This window comes from Gracilinanus agilis, chromosome 3 (genome assembly GCF_016433145.1).
Source record: "Gracilinanus agilis isolate LMUSP501 chromosome 3, AgileGrace, whole genome shotgun sequence".
NCBI lineage: Eukaryota > Metazoa > Chordata > Mammalia > Didelphimorphia > Didelphidae > Gracilinanus > Gracilinanus agilis.
Genome location: NC_058132.1, coordinates 174,349,295 through 174,365,758, shown reverse-complemented (window position 1 = coordinate 174,365,758; position 16,464 = coordinate 174,349,295). Strand labels below are relative to the sequence as shown.

The window sequence follows — 16,464 nt, the reverse complement described above, 5'->3', positions numbered from 1 at the left end:
GTTCTAAAATAGAATAGAAAAGAAAAAAAAATTCCACAGAAATTTAAAAGAACTCTTTAAGTAGCCCACCAAAATGTAATTCTCTCCTTGATCTGTATGTGCTCTGGGTACTAATTTGGATGCATAGTAGTTTCATTTCATGGAACTTTTGCTTTTCGCTCACAAATTTGACCCATGTGTGCCACAAAATTAAACCTCTTGTCTCAAACCAGCTTGAATCCCATATCCTTCCCTCACAGGAGAATTCTTGATTAACTAGGCAAAATTAGCTCCTTGTCTTAGGAATGGATCACATTTAAGCCAGCCAGAAAGTTTAGGAGAACCAGAAAGTAGATAAAATAACCTCTCTGATAAGAAGTTACCAAGATTCAGGAATCCCATCACAAATTTCTTTTATGAGGATTAAGATCCATCTGGTTTTAGGACTAGGACTTAGATACTGCCTCTTTATCATTATGGTAACACTATTTTGGCATTCTTAATACTCCTAATACTATCTGTTCTCACCAGAGTAATATTTCTACTTCATTTATGTATTCTCTTAAAGTTCCCCTACACATCTTCCTCTCTTTAAATGAAAATTGGTATAACTCCATAGGATTCTAGTTCTTTGGCTCTGTTACATTTTTTAAAACGTTATCTTAGGAAGTTGTCCTATTATTACAGATATACTTGCAAAACATTTGTTTAAGCTCTTATGTAATATGCTAACTCAATTACCGTATTCTACCATTTTTCCTTTTTATCCTTTTTCTCTCCCCTTACCTAGCATCAACCTGTAGGGGATTTAAAAGAATTGTGGGGAAAAATTTTTTTCTTCTTTAAGTATTCCAAATTTTTGTGTGAAATTTATGTTTAGCAATACTTTCTACTGAATTGAAGTAGGAGGTAAAATTATTATAAATAAAATATATGGTCCCAGATATAAGAGTGATTTTGTATATAATACTAATAAAATTAACCTTCATACTATGTTTTACTCTATTAGAACTGTTTTAATTACATATTAAAACCCTTCATTTACAGAGGTTTTTTGTTGTTGTTCTCAGTCAGACTTTTCTAGGGAGACAGCATGAGATAGCAGCCAGAAATACTATATTTGGGACTCCAAAATTTGATCAATGATTCAACAAATAAAGAATGTAACACTGACATTAGGAAGATGAAATCAGGTCCCCTATTTATCTATCACAGAGATTTGAACATTAATAAACTGATATTTAAATTTAATAAAGAAGTGGATTTACATGTATAAAGTATAGCTTTTGATATTACTTTCTAAATTTTATCTAAAACACATTACAGATTCTTTCAGTGACCACTACACTCACTTTGAAAGAGTTGTCAAGGCTTTTCTGATCAATGCTTTGGATGATACTTTTCTGGGAACGTTATATGGTAAGTGAATAGTGTCTAATAACATTTCATTATGTATTTTTTTCCCTTCTTTTCTCACTTAAAACAAAGAAAAGCTGTCCTTAAGACCTTTTCCTTATTCACCCCACAATCAACTACATCAAAGTTAGGTCAGTTCATCATGTAGTTATTGGACTCCTACTATGTTCCAAGTACTGTATAAAACATTTAAAAATGCAATCTTAAGAAAAAATGACCTATGCCTTCAAATACTTACAGCCTAGTAGGAGAGACAAGATTTATGAAGCCTCTAAATAGCAATACAAAGCAATGTATTCTAAATGTCAAAATAATTATTATGGATGATAAAATGATATAAGAATTCAGAAGAAGGAGGCATTACTGAGGGTTGGGTTGGACTGGAAGGTTTTCATGGAGGTAGGACAAGTATAACTAACAAAGGAGAAATAGTATGACTAAATGAAGAATATGTATGTTTGAAGAGCAACAAAGAACCTCCCTTAGTTGGAGTGATAGTATTAAGTAGGAGTAGTATGTGATAATATTGGGAAGGTAATATGGGAAGATTATGAAGGGCCTTTGAATATCAGCCTCTGAGGAGTTTTAACTACTATATTTTCTAATGGCATTAGAGAGCTTTTCAGTGAGGAAATGAAAGGAGATAAAATGGCAAGCCTGTACATCTGGTATTGGCCAACTTATTGCTCTCAGAAAGTATTGGGTAAATACTAAATTGTATACAGTACTATGCAAAATATTGTACAAAGTGAACTAGAGCCCTCTTCCCTGCCATTAGGGCATTAAGTGATTTTTACTTCCTTTTGATAGTGTGATTTTTACTTCTTTTTGATAGCTCTCCTCCACAAAAGTCCTACTCTGATGCCTCATCGTGGTGTGGAGGTGACCCTGGGTTCTCGAAGGCTATGCCAGCGGAGCGCAAGCTCTGACAGGTTCTACCAAGCTGGAAAGGCTTCGAGTATGGTCCCAATGACAGACTGTGTCTGCTGTCCAAGGACCAGCCTAGCTAAGTACAGAGAGGCTCATCACCAGAAGGCTGGCCTCTAGGTGATGAATTCTTTGTCCATGCTGACCTATGAAATATAAAAGTAAAAGATGGCCTTTCATCTTATGCAGTCCACTTCCATTTCCACAATGTAGTGGAAAAAAGGGGCAGGGGGTACTAAGAATCACAAAGTGTTTAAACTGTCTAGAGACATTAATTTAATGGTTGGTACTCTTTACTATGAGATTTCGGTCCAACAATCAAATTGACAGGCTCTTAGAGAAATTGAACCACATCTATACTGACATTTTCTAAAAATGAAGTCTGAAAATATAAGGAATTTTCATCTAAAAAGAAAGATCATACACAAGTTTTTTCTTGAAGAAATGAATAAAGAAGATAAAGGAGTTGGTTTCATGGCATTTCCAAAGACACCAAAAACATCATTTCACTAGCCACTTGGTCATTTTGCCTTGCAGTGCTTATGGTGAACATAGACTGTCATGAAGTTTTGTGTCAACATCTGCTGCAGAAAATGAAGATGTGGAGAAATGCTATGAAAAAAATTGAATGAATTCTCCGAATTAAGTCAATATTCTCAGAGATTTCAGTGAAAAAGTGAGCACAAGATATTAGGGTAAACATGTTGGAAAATATAGTTTAGCATTAGGGATGAAAGTAAGTTAAGTCTTGTAAACTACTCAGAAGCTTCATGCTTGTATATCCTGAATAAGCTCTTCAGGAAGAGATTTGGAAATCACTGCACATGTCCAAAATGTATCATAAAAGATGAGATTAAGCATATCTTAACAGAAAAGAAATGACTAGTTGTTGACTAAGGAATCATTTCAGAATCATTGGTCTTTGTGCAGTAAGTTACTAGCTTGTTAGAGCAAAGGTTAGAACTAATAGCAAATTAGAAGAAAGAAAGAAAGAAAGAAAGAAAGAGAAAGAAAGGAGAAGACAATAATGCAAGCAATTGCAATTCTATTTTAACTTATTTAAATAATTTATTGAGCCTCAAAATTTGGAAATAGAGAAAAATAAATACATTGACTTTGGTTGTTAATATTTATTAGAGAACTTAAATCTATTTAAAACAGTTGCCACAATAAGGGGCCAAAATGGCCAAGGAGCTACCCTAGTTGGCCAATTCTTGATCCTCTAACCAGGCAAGGAAATATAGAAGACAATGACATCATCAGTTCAGACAACAAGTTCATTTATGAAACATGGAATGGAATGGTGCAAGAACGTCCAGCAGGAGGTTTATTCCAACAAAATAATGAAAAACCATAGAGGATAAAACTAATCCTGCAGAGACCTTGGTGTGAGATTCAAGAGAATTCATAGACGAAATTGGAAAAACACCAGATAGATGTGAAATGGAACCAATTTTCCAACTTCCTTTTAATCTGTTCTCATCAGTGATGATAGAATTACCACATTTTGATTCTTCCACCAAAATACTAAGTATGCTATACGAAAAAGTGGGAATGATACTTAAGAAGATACAAATATGAATAACATCTGGATTTTTACAAATACAGAAGAAATCTATGTAGAGGATACATACAACATATTAAAAGGGACTCAAGATTCATCTTTTCAAGATAAATCTAAAAGAGGAAACATCCAAATGAATAGAAAGGATCATAGATGATGTTAACAGACACAAAGTGAGCAAGAAGAGATTATCAATTATTAGATGATATTCCTACTTTCCTCTTCTGTATAAAATCTTCATGAGAAATATACACAAGGTATACTTGATAGAAACATAAAGGATTAGATAGGCTTTTATAGGTAATTTTTCTGCTACATTCTACATTTTCACAGTCATACAATTGAGAGACATAGAAAACAAGATTACTTTGTGTTTGTTGATTCAAATAAAAATTGATTCAGTAGAGCAACATGCTTCCTTAAATTCTTTCCTTCAGCAATGTCTCCCATGCATATATTAGAATCACATAAGTATCCTTGATAATCAACAAGGTTAACTTTGTTCAATGATCTTTGGCATATCAATATGAAAAAAGCATAAAACAGATTTGCTCACTAAAGTTGTTCACAAATATCATGGAGGTTGTTTTGCACAAAGAAGAGAACTTCTTTATAGATGAGAAAGTTTTCTTTGTGCTCTTATTTGCAGATGACATCATTAGTATGACAAATTATAGAACATTATCAAGCTATATAAATGAGATAGTTGGCTCAAATAAAATCAGTTAGCAGTTCACACAGGAAAACAAGTGGATGAAGAATGCATATTGTCCAGATTATTAAGTGTAGTTGGATAATCTGCTCATTAAATTTGTCCATCTACATATACATACACCTTGGACAGAAGAGATTGAACTAGATCACATTTGGGAAATGATACAGTACTTTCAGCGATCCCAAGCTGCTCTCTGCCACACAAACCTGTTTCTCTAATAACAGTGTTCTCTTCTTGTTGCTGTTTTACTGACAATCATGGAAAATCATGACCTCAGAAGAATCAGTTGCAGGTGACTCAAAGGGCAATTGAAAGGAGCATGGTGATGGTAAACAGGCTGTAGTAGTATGCCAATGATGACTTGTATGTGAATGATAGACATCATGGACACACAAGATCAAAAAAGACACTAGACAAGTCCTGTAATAAGAATCAGAAATTATAGATTGTGCAACTTGAGTGCTTACCTACTACTCATGAAATATTAAAATAACCTAGGAAGGCCTTCAGCATTTTGAATAGATCCTCTATGGAGGATTTATGGAAAATAATGGACAAAAATCGTACAGGATGAGCAGGCGTGGAAGAGTTGTGATCTGTACTGTTGGAGGGATTACCTTTATCGATGGGCTCACGGATCCATTGTATCAAAGTAAGTTTGATAGCTCATTTTCTCTCAAAATGTACTTTGTTCTTCCTGACTAATCATGGAATCTATCTGAAAATATAGGAAGAGCTCCTTCAGTATAAAGTTAATTAAATGTTTTCATGGCTGCAAAGTTATTTATTATTTGCTTACTTGCTCATTTTTTTTAAATTGACTCTTAATAGATGGCACAAGGCAAAAGTCATATGCACAAGACATGTTAACATCTCTTCATTATTTGGATGGCCGCTTTGTTCAGCCACGCCTAGAAAACTTAGTTTCCAGAAGTCGCTGGAAAGAACAATATAAGGTATTACGTTTCTTTATGTATGAAGGTCCTAATGGCAACAATAATGATTTATCATAGCATTAGGGAAAAGTTTCCCTCACTATTTACATTTAAATATTCAAAGCTTTTGACTTTGCTCAAGTATAGTGATATTTCTGTAAATTTATAAAATCAACTTGTTTTCCCTCTCTAATTTTTGGAAGTTGTTGGCTGTTTTGATTATTCTTACTTCTCAGTAATTACTGATTATTTTAATAGTCGATTAATTTCAAATTCTTTAATTTACTATTGAACATAACACTTTTTAGGTCCTAAACTTAGCTAACATACCTTGAAAGTCTTATTTACTTTTGTACTGTGCTGAAGACCAATTATTTACAGTTCTTTAGTATGTGTTATTTAATATCTAAAGATAAGGGAGAAATAAGTCTACACATTACAATCCTTTTTCACTACAGTATTATTCTAGGAAATTCCCATCCTAAATCTCTACAAGTACAAACTGTAATAATTTTTAAAGGAATTAGAAAAAAAAACAAAACAAAAAAAACCAAAACCTAATACTGTACCACAGTACCACCTACATACATAAAACAGTATGTCTGTCCAGAAATAAGGCAGATTTCTTCAGTTTGCAACTGAACTATAGTATTTTGCACATCAATTATATTGCAGCTTTCCTATAGGTGAAACCTCCCTTTCCATATTGTTTGTTTTCAAGCTCCCCAAGAATTTTGACAATAATGTGTAAGGCAATTTTTATTACAGTACTGGTTGTATTAGCATTTGAGGTAGAGTAGCATTTGAGGTAGAGTAACAGATAACAGTAAGGGTACTTTAACCATTTCCCCCCACACAGATCTGAAAAGGATTTGATTCTTCTTGGGACCATTTAAAGCAAACCTTTATAAGAAGTTGAATTGGTTGATATGCATAAAGTAGAAAATCCACTTTGTGCATTATTCAGGTTCTTTGCCTCGTTTTCCTGCAAGTTCTTTAATAGAGAAAATCATTCAGTTTTACTACTTGTTATCAATTCTTTTAACCTAAAGAAGATGATAAAAACAAATACTATTAATATTTTCTCATATATATTTTATTTCTTTACATGAGTTCAGTTAATATATTGAATGATAAATTAATTCAGTAGACATTTAACAATTGCCTGTTGTATGCAAGACACTGTGCTAGGCACCAAAAAAAAATATTATTGTTAGTTTTCCTTATGTGATACCTGTGAGGTCATTTTGAATTTCCTTACTTTTTAAAAAAAATATGCTTTTAAAAAGCACCAGTCATTATTTTATTTATTAACTGTTTTCAGGAACGGGTGGAAAACTATCCTAATGTAAGTATCCGTTGGAAGACTCCGGAAAATTGCTCTTGCCAAGCCTGTGGACTGCATCGATACTGTAAATATACAGTACATTTGTCAGGAAAATTGTACAACGACAGGACCATGGAAACCGATGATTTCATGTCACATGACAAACAGGTAATTTGTTTTCTTCTAAATTGTTTTCAATAGCTAGGATTTAGGATTTTGTAGTAAGTAAGCCTATACGTTAACTATCTGCAGCAATGGAAGAATATAGGTTGAAAGAGGAAAGGATAGTACTAATAGTTAATGGCTGATTGAACCTAGATGACTTTGAATCTTGATGACTTTATGCAATAGTTTTACCTTACTGTTTATGTTCTGGTTATATTAATAAGAACATAAAGTTTAAGTTCCCTAAATATTAACTGGATAGTGATTAAGAGGGTTGATGGGTATCAAGTAGGCAGTTTAGGAAGGTATTAGGCATTGGGTGAAGTTGATCTAAGATAAAAATTTTACTACATATAATTCACCAAATAGATACTACTAATGAAAAAAAAATTTACTCCATTTCACCATACATAAAATCATGATTTCAGAAGTATCTTCAACCTCACTGTAGTTTAAGAAATATATACAGGGTTCTTACTTTTCAGTACAATGCATTCTTAAAGATATATCTTACAGAGGATTGCTATAAAGCACAATCCCAACTGCATATGTATTATTATCCTTGTTTGAACCTCAGCAAAAAGCATCAAGTGCATGAATAAAGTTGTGAAGAATAGCCTCGTTAGCTAGTATCTAATGAAATAAAACAATGAAATGTCTGTTCTCCCAAAAATGGGGGGAAATATTAATATACATTTTTGGGAAAATTACTTTCTAAAATGTACTGCATTTATAACCCAAAAAAATGTCTATAATTGAGAGATGTTCCTGGAGATTAATCAACATTTCCATTGTCTGGAGTTGGAAAACCAAATCTGAGCTCTTTAGTTCCTCCCAACCAGTCATCAATATGGCAAGGCCTGCATTTCTCTATCATGTAAGGTAATGTGTTTTTTCATAACTATTGTACAGTGACCAGGTTCCTTTGGGGAATTTATGCTATGAATACTACTCAGAAGGTTCATAGCAGGAAGTGAATTCAAAATTAGGTTTTATTGATTAACTAAATAAATCATTGTAAAAATGACTGCCTTCTCAATGTTTTATGCATTACTTATACTGTCTAATTAAATTATTCAACAAATTACCATACGAGTCAATAGACAACCATATAGCATGTGCCTTTTCCAGTTGAACATAATCTTTTGACTGTGGGAATAGGATTTACCCAACTATGTGTATATGCTTATCTGGGTGCAATTAAAAATCCTTCTATTCATAATTGTGTTTGTCCTGTTTAGCTAACTTTGGGCCTGTCCCTGAAAAGCCTCTTGTCTGTTTAATCAAGGAGCCAGCTCACGGTGGCAGGTGAATGACAGAGGATAGTGATAAATATCAGATCTTAATAGATTGGGATTTGGAGGAAGAGGGAGAAAGCAGAATAGCTGTGGGAAATTTACTAGGCATGCTTTTCTGGGGTCATCTGATAAGGGATGGACTAAGAAGGACCATCAGTTACATTAAACCTCCTCTGAAGTTCCCATTATCCATAACTCAGGAAAATTAAGTTTCTCTCACTTTGATAGAGGATATCCATAGTCTTAATGTCTTGGGATAAGGCTCTTGGGATCAGGATCTGCTGAAAGGTGATACTGTTTTTAGGAATTAGGAGCCAACATAAGCCAAATGCTGAAGTCCTAAGCATTTTTCCTCTTTATCAAGAAAGAAGGGTCCTTCCAGAGTGGTCCATGTCTCAGTCTCTGGATTTAAATCTGGTAGGACTGGCTGAAAAAACATTTAAGTCAATCAGCAAATGAAAGACTACCATAAATTTACCAATTCTACATCATAATCTACAAATTGGGGACTCCTTGGAATAACGAGTTCATTTAAAAAAATTTTAAAGTCCTATAATTTAAGACAGGCTCTGAGTCATTCATAGCTTACTATAAACTGAAAATAAGGAAGCTTTCATGTGAATAGTTAGCTTGCAAGAATGAATATTTTAATTGAAACCAACTTCATAGGAGTTACACAGTTCTTATAGACTACTTAATTTGCTCCTTCATAAAACAGAGCCCACTCTGACTGGACTTACTTCATATGTCAAGGAGTATGTTGTGGCAGTGAAATCAGGGAAGAGCAGTTTTCTAATCCTAGGATATAACATTTTAGCCCACTGAAAGAAAGATCATCTCTGCTTATTAGTAAAGGGAGTACTTTCCATGGACAGGAGAGTTAAGCTCTTCCCCTGACTTACTTCCTCAACACATTTAAGATGTTCTTTGTTCATCTCTCAGATGCCTTTAGAGCTGAGCTTTCACAAGTGACTGCCAGTGCCAGATCTACCTGAAAAATGCAGTCTTTGAAAAGAAAATTGTTGGGCTCAAGTGCAATCAAGGAAAGGGAGTAGGTCCGTCAAGTAGTAACAATTAAAGACACCTCATATGGAACATTTCAAATAAAAGAACAGGAAGACTAGTACACGTGGTATGGAGAAATTATGATAAAACACAAATAAGAGTTACATAGTTTGAAAAGGCAGTATTTTTGTGATCTGTATTAATGTGAGCAGTGCCCATTCCACTGAAATTTTGAGGTCCTATAGCCAGAGTACACATATAGGAAACACCAATTTTATTAGGTTATTCAGATATAACTTGTTTTTTTACTCATTTTCATACTAGTAGCATTAGCTAAATTTAATTTCTATCTCATGTGCCCAAGATCACAAGGTATTAAATATAAATAGCAGGTCTTTGTTTCAAACACAGGACCGCTGACTCCAGTCCAGTACCTTTTCCACTGTATCACACTGAAATCTTGTAAGCACATGATAAAACTAGTATATCAGCAAATAAAGGGTTGGAACAATAATTAACTAAAATCATGTTCTGAAAATAATGTAAACTAGTACAGTTTGATTTAAATCTCATTTAAATAACAAGTAATATAAATTCTGGTAGTAAAATTATCCTCCATAATTTTTCCTTAATAGTTATCCATGTGTCCTGTTTACCAATTAATTATTGAAACTGCTTACTGGATCTGATTATTTAGAAAAGCTGCTTCCCTTGGAATTATGATCTTATCTTTGTAGGTACCTCTTTGAACATTGCCAGTTTCAGTCCATCCATATATTTTCATGCTGCCTAGTTTTTGTCCTTGGAGTCCTTCCCTAAATTCTCCCTAGGGTGGACTAGGGACATTTTTGTGAGTACCCACATAACATCTGGACTTTCAGCACTCAATTTTACTATATGGCCATCCTACCTTATTTTCCTCTCATATATTTCTTTGGGAAAGCCTATTTATACCTGTCATGCATCTCTCCATTATTAATTTGGGCAGCCTACGATTTTGATTCTTTGGCGATTGACTCCATGGTGTCAAAAATATTTGTGTTAAAGATAAGGGTTTTTGTTTTTTGGGGGAGAAAATCCTTAGTACTCTTGAAAACACAATGCAATTTGTGAAATACAATTCATGCCACTCTTTCTTTCATGTTCAGGTCTCAACTTACCTTGTTATTTATATGCTATATCCATCCAAAATACATGTATTGATAGACTGGCATTATTTTAAATATTAGTATTATCATGGATACACATGCAGATCACACTAGTATATAATAAGCATCTGTTTAGTTGTATTTAGACATCGAAAAAGCAAAGTAGATTCTGGAAGTTTTGAAAAGGAGTTGAACCCAATGGGAAAATTTAATGCAAAAAGAAATTTTTGACTTACATTTTCCATCTATTTCTCCAATCACATGGCTACCATCATTGTTCAAGTCCTTATCACTTCTCACATGAGCCATTACAGTGACTTAATAAATTGATCTCGCTCCTAATTCTGTTCTCTCCAGTCCTTACACACAACTGGTAAATTGATATTCATAAAGAACACATCTGAAAATGTTACTCCTGGGCTCAAGAAGCTTCTTTGGATCCTTATTACTTCTAGAATAAAACATAAATTCCTTTGTTTGGTATTTAATACCCTTCCAGGTCTGGCTTCAGCCTATCCTTCTAGAGCAAAGGTTCTTAATTTGAGGTTCATGGATATTAATGGGAAAAATGTAATGATAACTATATTTCAATATAGTTGATTTCCTTTGTAATTCCATGTATTTTATGTATTTTAAATCATTATTCTGAGAAAAGGCCATTAAGGTTCACCAGATTGTCAAAGGGGTCCATGACATAAGAATCCCTGCTCTAGACTAATTTCACATTACTTCCCTCATGCATTCTGTTTTCTAACCAAATTGGTGTACTTGATGTTCCCCATACGTGATATTTCATCTCCCACCTCTGTTCTTTGCAGTCTATCCCTGATGCCTGGAGTGTTCATCTCTTCACCTCTGCCTTTTAGAACCCTTAGCTTCCTTCATGGCTCAAGTAACACCTCTTACACAAGTTCTTTCCTTATCCCTCTAATTATTAGATTTTACCCCCACAAACTGTTGCATATTTATTTTGTATAATTTGTATTTATATCTTTGTGTACATTCCATCGCCTTATTTTCCCCTCTTAGGTAGAATATAAACTTTGTGGGCAAGGACTTTTTTGTTTATGTATCCCTAGCACATAACCGGCTTGACACATAGTAGGCACTTAATAAATACTTGTTCAATTGAATTCTATCACTTTTTCAACTGATGCATCAACAGATAATATACTGATAGTGTAATATATTGAGAGCTTCTAGTTCTTTTGCCAGTTAAACTCTTTGAGAGTCTTCCTACAGTATTTTACTCCCAGGATTACTATTGGAATTTCTTATATTAATCTCTTTTGTTAGAAAAAATTCCCAGTTTTCCAGAAATATATTTAGGAACATATAGCATTGAATTGGTTAAGTAATGATGTACCTGTTAAATTGTGCAACTATGCTTTACTTCATTGAAGACAGAAAATGAGTCAAAGGCAACACGAAGTATGCATTCATGTGAACCAGTTTTTAGGGCAATTTAAATTACTTTCAGAGCCCAGATCTATTAGAGTCATGCATGCTCTGTTGTTTTTTGGGGTTTTTTTTGACATGGAACATTGTTCTTTGTTCTCTAATAATACAGTTGCAATGGATTTAGTGATGGTGTTTGATTGCTGACTAAAGAAAATTTCAGGGGGCAGCTAGATGGCTCAGTAGATAGAGCACCAAACCTGGAGATTGTTGCTAGATACATCTTAATACCTAATCAATAACTAATCTTATCTTCCTCACAACAAGATGAGAGGACCTGGGTTCAAAAATGGCCTCAGACAATTCCTAGCTATATGATTCTGGGCAAGTCACTTAACCTTAATTTCCTAGCCCTTACTACTCTTCTGCCTTAGAACTGATTTTTAGAATAGATTCTAAGACAGAAGGTAAGAATTTAAAAAAAAAAAAGAAAGAAAAGAAAAAATAAAATTCCAGCCATGATCTGGCCAGAAATGGACAATATAGATGTTATAATTATTGCAATAATCACTTTCCTTGCCTTTAAAATAGGAATTTTGTAATATTTTGAAAAGCTAGTCATATATCTGCAATGCAAAATCTTTTAGTATTCTAAAGCTGTGCCCAAAAACAGCACTGTTGGCAATTACAACAACTTGCAAAGGATAATTTCCTATAACTGCTTTTGATACAACACAAATAATGGATAATTCAGGAGGTTTGGATTTAATTGCAGTTGCATAATATTAGAAGCAAACTTTTTTACATTTACAAAATACTTCTAATATATTATCACATTGGTCTACAAAACAGCTTTCTCAGATAGGTAAAATAAATATCATCTCCACTTGAAAACAGGTCTTCCAAGTCTAAATCTATCATTTTGTGTTTTTTTCTGCAGAGTAGAGGAAATATTTTGAAAGTCAGTTTTCAAGTTGGAGAGGAGAGAAATAAGTGTCATTTTACATTTCAATTCCCAAACAAAAGAATTATAGATCTTACTTATCAAGTTACTTCCATTAGCAGCCTCCTGGATTAGATCTTTACCTATCCAAACTACTATTCTCAAACTTTTCTTTAAAAACCTTTACTATAACCTTTGCTACACAGTGGTTGTTCTGTTTTGTTTGCAAAATCTTCATAAAGAATTTAAAATTTTGATTAATAGATGTCTATTGTCAAATTCCCCCAATGTTAATGTGTGTTTGTTTTAATATACCCTTTTTGCTTGTTACATGAATTCTGTGGTAAAGCCTAGAAAGTAAGGATTAGTCAGAATTAACAGTAGCTTTGTAATATAAAGTACTTCTGCTGTAATTTTGAAAAATTCAATGAAATTATTCAGAAGATATGGTTAGATGTTTCCTCAATTGTGACCCTTTTCATATATTGAGGGGAGGAGGAAAGTTTATTATTTTAAGAGAACAACTATTTTGGTTATTTTATTTACCTTTTAGCTGGCAATTGCTGACTTTATAATATTCTTCTCCACCCCCCTTCTCCCCACCCCCAGCATCCCCATCCTATCTACTAGGCTTGAATTTTTCACAAAAGAATCAGGACAAGTTCATTTATGACATTATATTACAGCAATGAATCTGGTTTATTTATTTGGATTTTAACTATGTAGAGGAAGCTTTATGGTCTTTTGTGTTAGTTATTTTCATTTTAAATCATATTTATAATTGCATTTTTATTCTGTAGCAATCCTGACAGGACGAGATCATTGCTTCCCATAGATATTGAATATTTATTGAATATCAGCATGCTTTTATTTCAATATTAAACATGGATTTTGTCAAAGTCCCTATTTCTTTCCTTTCTTTTTTTAAACCCTTACCTTCTGTCTTAGAATCAGTACTGTGTGCTGGTTCCAAGACAGAAGAGTGTAAGGGCTAGGCAATAGGGTTTAAGTGGCTTGCATAGGGTCACCAAAGTCCCTATTTCTTAAAAATCTAAACCCAAAAAGTTCAATAATTTGATGTGGCAACGGTTATACCAAAAAAGGAGAGGCATTGAGACCCATAATTAAATGTAAGATAATATACACTAGCACTCGGTTAAATCCTGAAGTAATCACCACAGTTAGAGACTTAAAATCTCGAAAATATCAATTCATTTTTTAAAAATAGATCTCTAGCTCTCAAAAAGGTGTTTTTTAAATTGAACATTTTAGTAAATTAATAGTGTCTTGAGTACAAAACATTAGAATATTTTTACAAGATTTCTATTCACAAATTTGGTATATATTTATGTAATTAGATTTGGTAAAGAGCCCATTCCCCTTGTCATTGCCCTTTGTTGATAGTGACCCATTATAGCCACATTGCTCCCCAGTCTCTGGATAGAACAATTTTTTGAAATAATATATTTTTGCCCTTTATATTAAAAGACTCACTTACCAGAAGAGACCACTCGGTGACACTTTTTTTTTCTTTCTATAGCAACTGTAGATAAAAATATTAAGTGATTCTCATTAGATGCTATTATGAAGGGTGGCAGAGGGGCAGGAAAGTGGGGGAGGGGAAACAATAGAAAATGTTATTAATACTGTCAACAAACATTAATCATCTTTGTATGGACTGTGTCCAGTGACCACGAGTAAACACTACTGGAGAAATTGCATAACATGAATAATGACATTTTTCCTGTTAATGAAATAAATCAATAAATAAGCATCAGCAAGCATTTTTAAGTGTGTGCCAGCCACTATACTAATTATTGGAATTAGAAAGAAAAACAAAACAGTGTAGTATCTAAACTGAAGGATCTGTGGGGATGATTTTATTGTGTGCAAAAAGACAAGAAACATTTCATGAGATATTTGGCCCTTTCACCTTACATTGTCCACTGTGAACATAAGCAAAAAGACCACTATGAAAATAATTTTAATTTATATGCTAAGATCCATTGAAGAGAAGGAATAATTAGAGGAGTTAAATAAAGAACTTGGCAAGATCCTCCAAGTGAATTAAATATATGTCTTGATACTTAGTGGATTCATTGCAAAAATAGTTGCAGAAGAGGAGGCCAAAGCTTATTGGAATATATCTTTGGGATTGAGAATTAAACATCTATATGATACTCAGAAACCATAAGCATATACATTATGAATATTCAAGCAAAGATGCATAATATGTTGCTTGTAGAAAGCACTGAAACTCGTCATAAAAATTTTAAAATGACTTCATTTTTAACAGATTGATAGTAGTTTTTTTAAAGAAGCAGGAGTCATTTTGAAATAACACTGAGAAAATACCTTTTTGCGATTACAACAGTTCTAATAGAGCCTTAATAAACAGCTAATTAACTTTAAAATTAGAAATGGACAAAAATGTAGTTCCAAACAAGATACAAAATAGGGAGCTATATAATTGCCAGTCTTTTCCATTGCCATTAAAAATATGTAAAGTGCCAACAAAAGAATTCCCTATTGAGATTATACTTTAAAGTTGTTGTTGTTTTGTTTTGTTTTAGTAAAGACCACAGTACTATAGAAAGATTGATCTAACTATCCACAAACAAAGAGGGGGGAAATTGATATTGTCCAAATTATGGCATGCCTCTGAAGGAGATACTTGTTGAGTTAATCCATCTTTGGTATAGGAAAATACCAAGCGATGAAATTCCCTCTACCAGTGCAGATCACCACCTTTTTAAAAATGTATCAACCAAAAAATAAATATTAAGTACTTACTATAAGCAAGTTATTGAGAACACAATGAATAAAACAATCCTTACAAGGAATTTGCATTCTACTATATACGGACTTATAAATAATATACAACGGACCTATATAAATACGTGTAAAACAATTATAAATGGAAGGAAATTTGAAATGCAAGGTCCTAATAATTGAAGTAATCAGGAAAACCTTCATATAAAGGTAGTGCCAAGGTTCATTTTGAAGCATGAAAAGTAATTTCCGAGGCAGAATAAAAGAGAGTATTTCTGTTATAGAGGATAACCTTTGCAAATGCATACTGATGGGAAATAAAGTGTAAGTTGTGAAGAACAGAGGGAAAGCCAGTTTGACTGGATCATAGAGTATAAGAGGAGAGTATGGTTCCATGAGACTGGAGAATAAATTGGAGCCTGATTGTGAAGGGCTTAAGTCAAAGCCAAACAGAGGCATTTATATTTAATTCCAAAGACAAAGGGAAACCAGCAGAATTTATTGATCATCATTTGCAATTGAGGAAAATCACTTTGGCAACAGTGTAAAGGACTGAATTAAGGAGAGATTTGGAGCAAGAGACCATGTAAGAGGCTGTGGCAGTTATCTAGGCAAGAGGTGATAGCAGGCTTAGTTCTAGAACTAAGGTTGCAGTGTTAGTAGAGAAAAGTGGTTGAACATAAAGAGATATAGTGGGGGAAAATGACAATATTTGAGAAGCAATTGGATATATGGGGTGAGGGAGAATGAAGAGTTGAAAATAATGCCAGGGGATCTTGGATCCTGAAAAACTGTTGGTGCCTTCAGCAGAAGGAAGTATAGAAGAGGTGGGCAAGGTTGGCAGATGTGGAGATAATCTTGGTTTGGACATA

General features: G+C 33.5%; 1 protein-coding gene across 2 annotated transcripts in view; it reads left to right on the top strand.

Moving 5' to 3' along the window:
* The window catches only part of CCDC82 (coiled-coil domain containing 82), a 48,314-nt gene that overhangs the window by 9,509 nt on the left and 22,341 nt on the right, over nucleotides 1–16,464 (top strand). For both annotated transcript variants that reach the window (XM_044668389.1, XM_044668391.1), the window contains 3 exons: nucleotides 1,306–1,398; nucleotides 5,433–5,557; nucleotides 6,861–7,031. In XM_044668389.1, the coding sequence (XP_044524324.1) occupies nucleotides 1,306–1,398; nucleotides 5,433–5,557; nucleotides 6,861–7,031 (389 nt within the window). The remainder of the gene's footprint in view (nucleotides 1–1,305; nucleotides 1,399–5,432; nucleotides 5,558–6,860; nucleotides 7,032–16,464) is intronic.